This window comes from Mauremys mutica, chromosome 5 (genome assembly GCF_020497125.1).
Source record: "Mauremys mutica isolate MM-2020 ecotype Southern chromosome 5, ASM2049712v1, whole genome shotgun sequence".
NCBI classification, from domain to species: Eukaryota; Metazoa; Chordata; order Testudines; family Geoemydidae; genus Mauremys; species Mauremys mutica.
This window is the reverse complement of record NC_059076.1, coordinates 11,073,152-11,088,389: the sequence shown is the minus strand read 5'-3', so window position 1 is coordinate 11,088,389 and position 15,238 is coordinate 11,073,152. Positions and strand designations below refer to the sequence as shown.

At 44.5% G+C, this 15,238-nt stretch overlaps 1 protein-coding gene across 4 annotated transcripts in view; it reads left to right on the top strand.

Annotated features, from left to right (window-relative positions):
• The window catches only part of EPHA5 (EPH receptor A5), a 340,760-nt gene that overhangs the window by 65,992 nt on the left and 259,530 nt on the right, over positions 1 to 15,238 (top strand). For all 4 annotated transcript variants that reach the window (XM_045018677.1, XM_045018676.1, XM_045018675.1 and 1 more), the window contains one exon: positions 2,286 to 2,949. In XM_045018677.1, coding sequence (XP_044874612.1) covers positions 2,286 to 2,949 — 664 coding nt within the window. The remainder of the gene's footprint in view (positions 1 to 2,285; positions 2,950 to 15,238) is intronic.

The following is a 15,238-nucleotide window of genomic DNA, read 5'->3' as shown; positions in this document are numbered from 1 at the left end:
CAGCATGAGCAGAGTCCGCTCAGGGATGTGCTCAGGGCCCCAGGTGGGCTTCGCAGCTGTTATTACCCAACCTAACTTTCATCTAGCTGGACTAAAGCCAGCTTGGGTCTATCCACACCTGCTGTACTCGCTCACTGGACTGCCGCATAGACATAGCCAGGGAGGGAGTGGTGGACGGAGGGGACAAAAGGCTTCTTCTTTCTACAGCTTCTTCTTTCAGCAGTCTGGCAGCCCGTTGTGTTTTCCTGTCGTGTATTTTCTCCTCTTTCATTTAAAATGTGTGTCAGAAATTTCATGAAAAAAATCAGCCTGGTGATACTAACTTGAGAGTGGTTTCTGTCACCTCTGCCCTGAAATAATACCCTGATGCTGAAGGCTTCAGACAATATTTGCTATAAACAGGCCTTTAGCCTTAGAGTGTATTCAGCCCAGGAAGTGGCTATTACTTGTTACCAGGGTCTGCCTCATGTTCCCATTATACTCGATGTACTTTGATTTCTTGCAATGAGGCATTGGCCAATATAGTCAGAAGCAAACATCAAAACTGAACAACCCTGAGAGTAGATGAAAGAGATCTTAGGAATTAGATCCTTCCAGGTGAACAGATCAAAAGTAGGAGAAATGAGCAACACTGAAAACATCGTTAGCTCTTCGAAGGCTCCCGTCTGCAACACTGTATCACTTAGTGGGTTGATTGGGTCTTTAAATGTGACACTTCAGTTGTGAAAAGCAGAGAGAACTTGGATGCTAGCGGAAAGCAGATTTCAGCGTTGCAGAGTGTTATTCTAGGTGCTATCTCTGTGCTGCTTGCAGCTGTGCAGTTGACTAACATTCCTTCAAAGTGGTACATTTAAAAATAATTTTAAATCAGAAACGTTGCTAGACAATCCTCATTAATGGCTTGATTGTGACTATACCCGGTGCCCTGCATAAGAAGCAATGTGTAGTGCACAATCCCTGGAGTAGTCCAGCGGTCACAATTCATCCCGTTTTGCTCTAGGGGAAGTAATCTGCTATGGATTTATATTGATAGCAGATTCCTTCTCTCTTTGCTCTGACTTGCCAAAGCCCCCCATATTCCATGCCCCTCTCTGCCCATTCCCTGCCTACCTGTATGGAGGGGAAGAGTGGCCCTGAGGAATCTGCTATTCTTCCTGTGCGCTTGTCGGTGATGCTGTGGGGTCATGCAGTGAATAAATGGGGGACCCTTATACACCTTCACTCCACTGCCTGGATGCATAGAGCAAGCCATAGTCTTGCCTTAAATACTGCAACTCTCTTAGTGTGGTTGCTTAACAAACCAATACTTAACAAAAGCAACAGTAAAAAAAGAATTTTTGACCAGATCTCACATGTTTCCAAACGGAAGGGCTTACTCAGGGCTTGGCTACACTTGCGAGTTAGAGCACATTAAAGCAGCCCCAGTCACCCTAACTCACCAACCGTCCACACTGGCAAGTCACTTAGAGTGCTCTGACTCCATGGCTAGAGTGCTCCTGATAATCCACCCCGGCGAGAAGCATCACGCTTGGTGAGCGTCGAGAGAAACGCCTGGGCAACAGTGTGAACGGGGTGTTGCATTACTGCGCTCTGATCGGCCTCCGGAAACATCCTATAATCCCCTGAAATCAAGTGGCCACTCTTGTTATTGTTTTGGAATCGCTGCAGGAAAGTGGATATCAAAGCAAAACCATGACTGTGGAATGCTGTGTGTAAAAGAGAGAGAGGTGGGGGGTGATGGGGGATCTGCTGCTGTCTGAACTTAAAAGACAGCATGCTGACATGCTCTCAGCCCCCCCAAAACCTACTCTCTCTCCCCCCACATACACACAACACACTCCCTGTCACACTCCACCCCATCCCACCCCCATTTGAAAAGCACACTGCAGCCACTTGCATGCTGGGATAGCTACCACAATGCACTGCTTTCTCTGGCCACTGTAAGTGCTGCAAATGTGGCCACGCCAGTGCGCTTGTAGCTGTCAGTGTGGACAGACTGCAGTGCTTTCCCTAGTGCGCTCTACGAAGGCTGGTTTAACTCAAAACACTCTACATCTGCAAGTGTAGCCATGCCCTCAGTGGCCTTTATGTTCAGTAGGAATCTTTCCTCTGGCTTCGTGGGGCATTGGGTCAGGCCTCGGGTATGGAAGTCTCTGTCATTTTAACATTCTCATTTCTTCCAGCAGTACAGATCTCTTGCAAGAAAGTTAAGATTTTTAGGGATTTGTGGCTTGCTTGCTTTTTTTTGTTTGTTTTTTTAAGTAATCCTCTCTCTTTTTGCACAGTGGGAAGAAATTGGTGAGGTGGATGAAAATTATGCTCCAATACACACATATCAAGTGTGCAAAGTAATGGAACAGAATCAGAACAACTGGCTTCTGACTAGCTGGATCTCCAATGAAGGAGCCTCCCGGATCTTCATTGAACTCAAGTTCACTCTGAGGGACTGTAACAGTCTTCCAGGAGGACTCGGGACTTGCAAAGAGACTTTCAATGTGTATTACTTTGAATCGGACGACGAAGACGGGAGGAACATCAAAGAAAACCAGTACATCAAGATCGACACCATTGCCGCGGATGAGAGCTTCACAGAGCTCGACCTTGGAGACCGAGTCATGAAGCTGAACACTGAGGTCAGAGATGTTGGGCCTCTGACCAAAAAGGGATTTTACTTGGCTTTCCAGGATGTAGGTGCCTGCATCGCCCTGGTGTCCGTGCGAGTGTATTACAAAAAGTGCCCTTCCATTATCCGTAACCTGGCCCTCTTTCCCGACACCATCACTGGGGCAGATTCCTCCCAGCTGCTGGAAGTGTCTGGCTCGTGTGTGAACCACTCTGTGACCAATGAGCCTCCAAAGATGCACTGCAGTGCCGAAGGGGAATGGCTGGTGCCCATTGGAAAGTGCATGTGTAAGGCAGGGTATGAGGAGAAGAACAGCACCTGTCAAGGTAAGAATTTGCAAGGGAAACCGGTGCTCTGGTTTTGCATGACACACATCTTGGGCCATGTTCGGGTACGCTCCTTCACGCTGCACAGTACCATATGCCATAGATAGTCTCACCGAAGTCAATGGACCTGGTTCTCATTCACCAGAGCCGTGGAAAGAGGCTGTAATTTACTCCTCGTTAAAGGCTCTTTCCACTTCCAGAGTGTTGAGAATCTGCCCAGTGGTGGTACTTGTGGCGTAACGTGCTATTCAGTGTGAACGAGGGGATCGGAATCTGGCTCATTATATATATATAGAACTTTGGCATTTTCGGATGATAAAATGTTTCTATATTTTGAACTTTGGCATTTTCGGATGATAAAATGTTTAAAGGTTTGTTTTCTCCCTTCTGGACATTTGGCACAGGAGGAACCAAGCAGCACCAGCCAAAATGGAGGAAATCTTGATTGCTTCAGGCAAGGGAATGTAGCCAGACATACTGGCAAGAACCTGCCGGCCTGCTGAACATAAATGGCCCCAAGCACTGACTGGGCACCACGTGATGGTAACCCAGAGCAGTTGGGCACTTCTGCTGGTTACTGAGCCATCGATTCCCCTCCCCTCCTGCACTCACTGCTCCATTGGCTGCCAGAGCCGCTGCTCTGTTCTGCTTTGCCTTTATTGGCTCTTTCTGGGCTGCTCTCGTCAGCAGCAGCCATGAAGATTATCCAGACTAACAGCCACCGACTTTAAATAAACTGAAAACTCATCACTGGCCTTGGAAAGCTGGCCAGGGCCACAGAGGGGCTGTAGACCAGGTTAACCTCTCGTGTGGGTGCAGTAGAACAGTATTAGTATGATGGGGCCCCTTCCCGTGGGAGAATAGCTATGCCAGAATGAACACTTTTATGCCAGTGTAACTGCGTCGCAGTAAGGAGGTGGCACTGCTTTAACGATACTGGTATATTTAAGCTGTCAACTCTTGGGTGTAGTGCTAAGTTCTTAATTCCCTTGCAAGTCAGAGGCATTTGGGATCCTGGGGCTCAGATCCTCACAGTTATGTAGGTGCCCAACTCCTGTTGAACCCAAAGGGAGTTTGGTGCCTAAATATCTCAGAGGATCTGGGCCTGAGCTTTAATTTAGGCTTGAGCTACACAATATACAATGCAGCTATACTCTGCACTGGGACAATACCCTGGTGTGTTTCTACCACAGAAGAACCTGAATTTGTTTATTGGCATTTCCCCTCCAAAGATAACGTTCACTGAGTCATAACATCTCGTCTGGCCCATAGCAGACTCCATTCTTGTGTTAGCGATGATGCAAATGTCACTCACCCTCACAAACATGAGGGAACAATTGAAATCCCTTCTGTCTAAAAATCATGAATTGGCAATGATATCTTCAATTCATCATCTTGTCATCAGGGTGCTTTATGAAGGAGGCACCGACAGCAGCAGCCGAGCAATTTGTATCACTTGGGACATTCAGGCGACACATCTGACATGGCTTAATCTCGTTATATAATTCAGTTATTATTTCAGTTAACATGGGCAGTCAAATGGTATTTATCTAACAAACAAAACTTCTTGTATTTTATACCTCTTTCTGCAACTCAGCCACTTTATCATCAGCTGTCATGAGATAACCTGTGATAAACTGTCACCATGTGGGAAAATGCTAGTGAAAAATCCTGTGCACAAGGCTTATTATTATTCACATGAATAAATTGCTGCACATGCTAATAATAAAAATGAAAGGTAGCCCTCCCCATGTAGGTACACTGCTTTCCACAGTATTGATTGGGCACAATATCCTGTTATTTTTGGCTCGGTTATGTTAGCCCTGGTTCAATGGGTTCTTAAAAGCATCTCTGACAATATTCACTTGTCTGTCATACCAAGTTTCAGTTTTGGTTGGTGATATTTAGCCACTCTTGTGCAGGCCGCATCAGGGAGTGCATTTCAGTTGGCAAAGGGCCAGATACTAAGCTGCTATAAATTGATGGTAGCTCTACTGAAATCAATGGAGCTTTGATGATTTACACAATCTTAGGATCTGGCCCAAATGACACTTTCTAATCTTTTTTTTTCTTATCTGCTTCCTGCATCTGAATATCTGTATTTTTTACTGTGACTGCAATTTTGGATATATTTACTGCACACATCTGGACTCCCTATTGGGGAGTTACATAAGGAGCTGATATTCCTTGAAAAGTGATTATGTAAAAAGGGCACCTTCTGGTTCAGCAGATCTGTTCCCTGCATGTATTCAGCTTTATCGTTCCATTTTAGTAACAAGCAATATGGTTTTGCTACTTTTTACTGCATTAAACACTGCAGAACCAACACAGCTAAAAGGGAGGGAGCTTCTTTCCTGTCTTCCTTGTGTGCTGTCAGTAGAATTGTCTACCAATTTCCAGTTAAACCTGTGTTATCCTACTGGCAACAATGGGGTTATGCAACTGTAATTGAGGACATGGTCCCAAATCCTCAAAGGTATTTAGGTGATCTACCACTGAGGGTTGAGCACCTAAATACATTTGAAAATCTAGGCTTTAATCTGGTCTACAGAACCATTTTTTCTGGTACTCATGACGGAGAGAAAACCCAGCTTGACTTTCAGATCCCATGTTAAATTTGCAAGGCTGCTAGGTAGAAAAGACATATTTTTTACCAGTAAACCCTGAGTAACCAGAATGGAAATGATTGGAATGCAGTGAACACAAGCCCTGCAATGCCATTTTCTTATAATCAGTTTTCAGAGTAGAGTCACAAATATTTGAGAATTAAAGAAGTGAAATGAATTAGAAACTGAACTACACCAAGGAACAATAATGAATTCAGAGGAACACAATGACCTCTTTTCCAGTTTCCAGCTCTAAGTGGCATGAGGCAGTGGTAAAAGTAGGAAGCCAATTTTAGCCAACTTGAAACAGGAATGCACTGTAATTATACAGGATCCTGCAAAATAATGGAAGAAAATGTAAGCCAAATCTTATTTTAATGCCAGTCTTTACAAGAGAAGAACTTCTTTGGAAATGACTGGGGGACAATGTGTGTGCTTTCGAAAAGAATTGCCAACTGAAGAAATATTTTGTAGTTTATTTTTTTTACAACTAGGAATGTTTAAACAGCTTTATTTTCTTGAAATATGATCTAACCCAATTATTATTTCATTGTTTCTAAGTCAACTTGCTGAAGCAGTATTTTTCATCCAAACTTTTTTCTTTGCTTACTGTTCATTATTTCTGTTGAAATTCCTGCTAGTTATTGCCAAGAAAGAAGTGGATTCTTAGTCAGAAACAAAGTCCTCAGCAAAAAAAAAAAAAAAAATCCATGTTGACAAATTTCTGCTTTGGATTTAATTAAAAGTCATTGACAAAGGTATCCAAGTTCCTATAGTTCAAAAGTTTATCTGCTGAATCAACTCCCAGGTGATTTTGTTGCTGGTTTACTCAGAGGCAAAGCAAAGTTACTAATCTTCAGCAGACAGTGCTGCAATTGAGGAGCTGTTTGAAATGACTTCTCCGTGCCTTGCTTGCTTATCAAGTAGTGGAAAGAGATTTAGCCAGAGACTGTGGCCTTTGCAGCTGTGTTGGAAGGGAATTGGTGCAAAGCGGCATGGCTGCAGTGGTATCAGAGGGCACAGTGCCTGGGGAAGGCTGAGGCAGACAGCACGCATGTAGAGGCGTGTGTGTTCAGTGTGCACACGTCCCATTACGGCTGAAGCTGGATTGCTAATGAGCATGACCCTCTACAGCTAGGTTGTCTTTGGGTGTAGGCCACCCATGTTGAGCTCAGTGCGTGGAAACAGGATATTCTGGGTAAAATCCAGGCCCCATTAAAATCAGTGGGAATTTTGCCCCAGATCAGATTGGCAGAGACCCTGGGGGTTTTGCCTTCCTCTGTGGCATGGGGCAGGGTCACCTGCTGGTTTAAACTAGTGTAAAAGGTAGATTCTTTAAATCATTAAATTAAATTAATGTCTTTAAATCATGTTTTGAGGATCTCGGTCACTCAGGCAGAGGTTAGGGGTCTATTACAGGAGCGGGTTGGTGAGGTTCTGTGGCCTGCAATGTGCAGGAGGTCTCACCACCTCCAGTGCAGGAGTGGGTATAGAAGGGGACTGAGAGGGATAGCTCAGTGGTTTGGGCATTGGCCTGCTAAACCCAGGTTTGTGAGTTCAATCCTTGAGGGGGCCATTTAAGATTCTGAGGCAGAAATCTGTCTGGGGATTGGTCCTGCTTTGAGCAGGGGGTTGGACTAGGTGACCTCCTGAGGTCCCTTCCAACCCTGAGATTCTAAGGGAAAAGCATTTTCCCTCTCCCCTCTCTTGCACCACACATATAAGAGCTGCTACATTCTGGCTTTAAAGTTTAAATGGTGGATCCTTGTCAAAGCTAAAAACACTGAAGAATATGAGAGTATTCCCATTTGGGACAACTCACGTGAGAAAGGCAAGCAAGATTTCCCCCTAGAGGTACAATGGATAGCAAGCAAAGTCCAGTGGATTTAAAAAAAAACAACCTGTTTTAATTGTTCTACTGGGAGGTGATTGCATAGCAAGGAAAAACAGTGATGGAAATACACAGTACATGGAAAATACTGAATTCAGAAATATAGTGCCAAGACTACAGGGATTTCTGTGCTTATCATTCATACTTCTGGAGCATTTTTGTGATTAAAACAAAATTGGCTGGGAGTGCAGCATATTAGGTGTTCATATAATTATGAGCTGAAGAGCCTAGTTAATTTTAATTAGGCACACTACCAACCAACATCAAAGTAGCTGAGCTTTTGGCTGTGTTGTGTGTTTTAGTTTTTTTAAACATGAAGAAAATGACATGACTCTCGCTTTTCAGCAAAGTGGCGATTATCGCTGAAGTGGGAATGGTTTGTTCTGTAGAGTTGTGTGTGTTCTGGGGTTGATATATTCAGTAAAAAGCAGTTGAGTGTTTTCCTGAAATCAAACTCATATCACAGCAGGATTGATTAAATATTGCTTTATTCTTTGTTTTATTCTGCCATGAATAGGGGTTAGTTATAGGAAACGTGATTGGAGTATACATACTATACCACAAATGTAGTTAGTATGGTAATGACTCCTAATGACTTTGAAGATCTCTTTCTCATTCTGTAGCAGCACACCCTAGTAGAGGAGATTTGGAACCATTATTTTGTCGGATTTAACCTTATTGTTCCATGCAATCTGATTTACTATGCAACCACCTCCTGGTAGGACAATTAGCCCCCTGCCCCCACCTTGTTGTTATCCCTTGGATTATATTGTAAACAATAAGATTACAATAGGTGAAATGAAGGATCAAAATTTGCTCTGCAAGTTTGAAGTGCAAATGTCATATTTACTTATAAACCAAAAGACAATTTACAATCCTCAAATTGGGGCAGATTCCAGGTTATGTGTATATGTTTGTTCCCAGAAAAACTGCTTAGTTTTAGTTGAATACAGATCTTCGAGAAGACTTGAATGAAGGCCTCCTTGTAGCAAAGCAAAATTATTTAGAGCGTATTATGGCATAGGGAGAGGCGATGTCAGTCATGGTGCCTCCCAGTTCATATGGCTGTGGTCTTCCTTGACTTTTCAGCTGCTTTTTCAGTTACAGTTTTCAAGAACAATCTGACTCCACAAACTTTACATCAGGTATTAAAATCAGGGGTACTATTGTATGTTGTGTTCCTCATGAAGCAGGTTTTCAGTTTTGTGCGTCTTATTATAGTAGTGCTTAGCAGTAGTTAATGACGTGTTGACATTTCGACTATAAAACTTCCTCTTTGCAGGGCTTTATATCTTGGCCATTTTAACGTGCATTGGGCACACATTGGTGCTGGAATTCTGGCTCTGTTGATGTCAATCGGAGTTTTGCATCTATGACGAAGTGGGAATATTCATAATGTTTTTTCTGAATACTGTGTGGGTGCCTCAGTTTCCCCTATGCAGTTCTTAAGTATCTAGGTGGTGGGAGAAGGGGGTGTGATTGTTGCAGAGCCCTAGAGGGCAGATGTGATGCTGGCTGGACAGAAAATGGCTGACACTCTGTCTCCTGGCAACTAATGATCTGGGCCCCTCTTCTACAAAGGTGCCAGCTGAAGGTGTTGGAGAACAAAGAGATCAGGGAAGGGACAAAGCCCAGAGGAGGAGGAGCTGGAGAGTTTTTCAGTTGGGAGCTAGCTGGGGACATGGAGTGAGTGCAGACGTGGGGGTCTGGCTCACTGCCCCCCAAAATGGACCCGGCTGAGGGGTCCTGTTCTCTGTGCCTACAAGCTCCGTTTTAGATCATGTTCCTGTCATCTAATAAACCTCTGTTTTACTGGCTGGCTGAGAGTCACGTCTGACTGCAAAGTGGGGGTGCAGGACCCTGTGGCTTCCCCAGGACTCTGCCTGGGTGGACTCACTGTGGGAAGCGCATGGAGGGGCAGAGGATGCTGAATGCTCCGAGGTCAGACCCAGGCAGATGAAGCCATGTGAGCTTCTTGCCCTGAAGACAGTTTGCTCTCAGAGAGGAGACTTCACCAGAGTCCTGACTGGATTCATAGGGAGCAGTTCCATCGCCCGTGACACCATCGACTTCATTGGAGGCAGGATTTTGCCCTAAGTGTAGAATTTTGCAGCTCGCATTTTATTTTGTTTCATTGCACAAATACTGCCTTAAACAAGTGACACTGTTTTATAGGATGAACATGTAATATAGACACTCTCAGCACATAATGGGGCAAATTGTCCTCTGATGTAAACAGGCATAATTCCAGTGACTTCACTAGAGTTTTGGCCTTTTTGATCATCAGAGAAGTTATCGCTACATAAACATGGAGTAATGATAGACAGCTCAGAGCTAAGGTTTCATTGAGAGTGGCACTTATTTCACATGTTGACGACTGAATTTAGTCTCTGACTTTATCACAGTAGCTCTTCAGAGGACAATTGAAATTTTCCGTGTAAGTTTTTAGAAACATCTTTACTAACTTGGACACTGGAAAATTTAAACACAATTCCCTTATAAACTTGGGCCCAGATCACGTTTCTTTGGCTCCCTGTAATTAACAAAAATAGTCGCCACAAATTCTAAACATCATACCTCAAGACATGCCGACCATTTCAAATGTGAAAATTCAACACAAGAAATGGCATTCCCCTGATTTATTAGTATTTTTTTACTTGTATTGCAGCAACGCCTCTGAGCCCCAGTCCTGGGCCAGGACCTCATGGCTGAGGTGCTATGCAAACACAAAACATATACCTAAAATGGACCTAAAAACGGAAACTGATGCAACCGGCCAGATCCACGAGCTACTTCCCCTTTACAATCCCCCCCCCACCCCGAGCCTCCCTCTATAGACATTTATTCAGGGAAAAAAGGGGTTAGGATGTGAGGAGGCCACATCTAGCAGGAAGAAAGTACGATGAAGTACAGATGAGAAGACAATAGAGGGACAAGGTGGGTGAAGTAATATCTTTTATTAGACCAAATAATTGTATAAATAGAGAAGCAGGCACAATAGAATTACGGGTCATATATCAGAGCTGCTAGCAGGCAGATTTCTAGACCAGGTGATATGGGAGAAAATAAAGGGCTGATAAAGTCAAAGCAAAGATGAGATGTATGTTGAATAGGTGCTAACTGTGGGCCTTGGTTGAGAATGATCTTTGAGTTGTTTAATAGCCTGTTGGCATTAGTGACATTTCAATGTAACTTGAGAAACAGTTAATACAGACTGTGAAAAAAATCTTGCTAGTTAACATAAATCAAGTCACATATACTCTGTGTACTGCAATAGAGGGCATTTTCATAAGTGCCTAAGAAAGTAAAATCCCTTCAGTGCTGAAACTTGGACTGCAGTTAACCATATTGGAGAATTTTCTAGCTTTTGAAAGTTTGACTGTTCCAGTATTTTAATAGGGTTTTTTTTAAACTGCATAATGTGTGCTTAAGGGTATAGTCAAGCAAAGTGTGACTGAAACAGAAGATTTTCTAAAAATAGGAGCCTAAAGCTGGGTTCTTAAATCTTCACATAGGGCTTGTCTACGCTGCCACTTACAGCACTGAAACTTTCCTCGCTCGGGGGGTGAACCTCCCCTTCCCCCCCGCCCCGAGTGATGTGAGTTTCAGCTCTGTAAAGCGACAGAGTAGACAGTGCACCAGCTACTCCCCTCACGGCAGCGCTGTAACATCGGCTGTGTAGACATATCCTTAGGTCTAAACTTGATCTTCCAGATGTGCCAAACACCCAGTAGCTCCCGCTGATGTCAATGGGAGCTGCTGGGAGCTCAGCACTTCTGAAAATCGAGCCATTTACATGCCTGAAATCAGGCTCCTATTTTTGAAAATCTTACCCTACATGTGTATATTCCGAGACTGTCTCATTTACACGAAAGCCCGTTTATAGCACTCTGGCAGTATAAAGGCATCTGCACTGCCGGAGCGATAGAAAGAGGCCTGAGGGTAACAGAGAGTCAGGTGGTTAGTGTATATATGCAAATATAGATCCTAAATGAATCATAGAATCATAGAATCTCAGGGTTGGAAGGGACCACAGGAGGTCATCTAGTCCAACCCCCTGCTCAAAGCAGGACCAAGCCCAACTAAATCATCCCAGCCAGGGCTTTGTCAAGCCTGACCTTAAAAACCTCTAAGGAAGGAGATTCCTCCACCTCTCTTGCTTTCTACTATATAGGTTATATCTGTGCACAGGTAGTAAATGACTGATACAGACTGCATGAAATGGGTGTCCATAGGAAGGCAATGATGTGCTTATTGTACTTGTGAGTCAAGATTACTGTTCACTGAGTGAAGGGCATGCCTGCCATGTGGTCCTAGGGTCCCTTTGCGATAATGCAGTCCTCTAATGATATATTAGATGTATTACATGGGGCTGGAATGGTCTGTCATCCATTTGCAAGTACGGAGACCAGATGTCCCGATTTTATAGGGACAGTCCCGATTTTGGGGTCTTTTTCTTATATAGAGTCCTATATTTTTCACACTTGCTGTCTGGTCACCCTAGTCACAAGCAGTAATGGAGATCGCTATCATGTTCCAAAGCCATCTGGAAGGGAAGTGTTTTAATTACTGCAGAGTGAATGGAAAAGCTGCTCCCTAGGACAGGGAGGGGGATGTGACAATTTGGCATTCGGTGAAAGTACCCTGCGGGTCGCAGCTTCCCAGCTCTGAGTGGCTTTGCAGATAGCCGACTGCCCAGATCGCATTAGAGGCATGACTATGGACTTCCAGATAACAGGAGCGCTGTGCCAAATCAATGATCTGTGTTTGTTAAAGGGATGCCAAGGAGCCTAGAGCATGGGCAGAGGCCTTTGTTACATTAGTGGAAATCAGAATCAATGCCTCACATTAATTACTATAAGAAATCCATCCGGTGGGATGGGGTAGGGGGAATTCAAGGTGATGCATGCAACTGAAGGATGGGTGGGATTGTGATTATTAATTGTGAGGTCCTTGAATACTGTGATACTGTATCTCTGCATATGTTTGCACGTCGCAGAGCATGCTGTCCACACTGGATAGATAACAAATAAACACAACCATTCTGAGCAGCAAGCCTGTGTAAAAGTTACCAGGAAACTCATCAGTGACCATGACAAAAGTGAAATCAGATTAATTTCTAGTGTACCCTGATGTATATTCCAGGTCTCATGGTTGTACAAAGGTATATGAAAGTCTGGTAAATGTGTTTTTAATGCAGCACGAGGCGATTTTTGGACAATAGACATCTCCTTGAATTCTATGAAATTTTACTTTTCCCCCACAGCCCATTCTATTTTATTTTGATCTGAGCATCCGTGCCATTTCTCTGCTGGCCTTGATTATTTATTTATTTCTGTAAGACTTTTTAGAAGAGTTTTTACATTCTTGTGTGCCCTCACAGTTCAAGCATGATTTAATATGTCAAAACTGGTTTGCTTAACTGGGCTTGATTGTTTTACACACTTCCACCAAAGCTGGGCGGTCGGCTTTCCAGGCATACTCTGCTGCCCAGACAAATGACGTGTCACAGCGGCTAGGGCTTGCGCTTGTATTGTGACAGCAGTAGCTTCCCCTGACAAAGCTGGCAGCAGGGAGTTTAGACAGTGGTAATACCAACGGACAGATCTCAGGTCAGGGCAGTGTGGCCCCCCCGCCCACCATCAATCACCACCAGGCGCACAGGCGAGCTTATGCTTGAGAGACTTAATCGGTCATTCATGTGAAAAAGGAATTTAGGCCAGGAAGGAGAATTTTGATCGCACCCGAGAAAAAAGAGACTTGCCCATTGGTGCTTGCCCACATACAGCCCCGCAGGATTAACACGGGGAGTGTGTACCTCAGATGCATGCGGCGATAGGCACACCCTAACCCCTGACCTCTCCAAAGTCCCCCTGGAGCATCCGGCCCTTGTTCCATTGGTCTCTCACAGTGTTCACAGATTGGGGGCTTCCAAGGAAGTAATATACCCAGCACGCCAGGAGCACCTCCGCTTAACACCCAGTACCGAGATATGTTTAGAGTGAAAACCAGTATAACAAAGTGGAGGGAGACTCTTGGTAAAGGCAAGTGGAAATATTGGAAACAAATGGCTGCACATAAATAAATTCTAGAGCAGGCGTAGGCAACCTATGGCATGTGTGGCGAAGGCGGCACGTGAGCTGATTTTCAGTGGCACTCACACTGCCTGGGTCCTGGCCACTGGTCCGGGGGGCTCTGCATTTTAATTTAATTTTAAATTAAGCTTCTTAAACATTTTTAAAACCTTATTTACTTTACATACAACAATAGTTTAGTTATATATTATAGACTTATAGAAAGAGATCTTCTAAAAACGTTAAAATGTATTACTGGCACGCGAAACCTTACATTAGAGTGAATGAATGAAGACTTGGCACAGCACTTCTGAAAGGTTGCTGACCCCTGTTCTAGAGCCTAGACTTAATTAATTGCTCTCATGTCGGGTAGAGCAATGCTCTCCCAAAGTCCTTTACAGACAGGCTGGCTTGGACCGCTTCATTCGTGAGACAAACACGTTGTCTGCTTGGCTCTTCAGTGAATGATCCCAGTCTGTCTGCATCCTTTGATAGATCAGATCAATACATTGTTCTTTTTCATGGACAAGGCACCTCCCTGCTCTGTATATCCTTCTCTTCTAGATTTTGCACTTTCTTGATTAACCCTTGGCTCAGTATGCAAATAGCACATATTCAGGGCCGGCGCTTCCACTAGGCAACCCTAGGTGGTCGCCTAGGGCAGCAGGATTTGTGGGGTGGTATTTTGCCACTCTCAGCAGAAATTCGGCGGCAGGGGTCCTTCCGCTCTGAGTCTTCGGCGGAAATTTGGCGGCGGGTCCCGGAGCGAGTGAAGGACCCACCACTGAAGTGCCCCAAAGACGTGGAGCGGAAGGACCCCCCGCCACCGAATGTTCAGAGGAGGAGCGCTGCTGCCTAGGGCGGCAAAAACCCTGGCGCTGCTTCTGCACATATTGCATTGTGAGGCACACACTACACCATATCCATATGACGAGACAGAGAGATTGGCGTCTGTTACCTCAGCAATGTTCCTTGGAGGCAGGGGGTATATCATCTCCTCGTGTCCTGTCTTGGTTTCAAGACCTTAAGAATGTAATTTTCAGTATAGACACATATGTCCTTTAATATTAGCCATACACACATTTCACAGTGATGGTGATGACCAGTGGACTACTGGTTCTAGTTAGAGATCTCACCTGCCCCCTTTGGTGAACTATAATTCATGCATCTGACACAGGGGATCCCTGTAAAACCCTATGCACTCCCTGTGCCCTCTGCCAGTTGTCACCAAGAGATCCCTGGATCACACTCTTCTATATATGCACGCTAAATCTCATGTAGGCCACATGTAGTTCTTCATTCTGCTCCACAGATGTGGTATGAGAGGTATTTCTTCACACTGCTCTTAAGACTAAATACTTAAGACTAAATACAGGTGCAAATCCTGGACCCTGTGCATATCCAGAGTAAGTGGACTGGATGTAGGAGTGCTCTGAAGGGGCGTGAGTCCTTCCCTAGGCTGTGGAGCAGCTGTTTACTCTCTTCCCCTCTCCCCCTTGGCATCTGCTTTTCTCTTGCACACACACACGTTTGTTGGGAGCGATTGGAATAGCTGCAGATCTACTGGCCTCATCCCCAGAATCCACCTCCATAGTGGTAAGGACAGAATCCCTGCCTAACATAGCTCCACAACATGGATCTCTTGCACGGGGTCTTCCAACCTGCCCCTCCACTATGGAGCAGACCCACAAAACTGGCCATGCTTCTTGTTGGTCTTT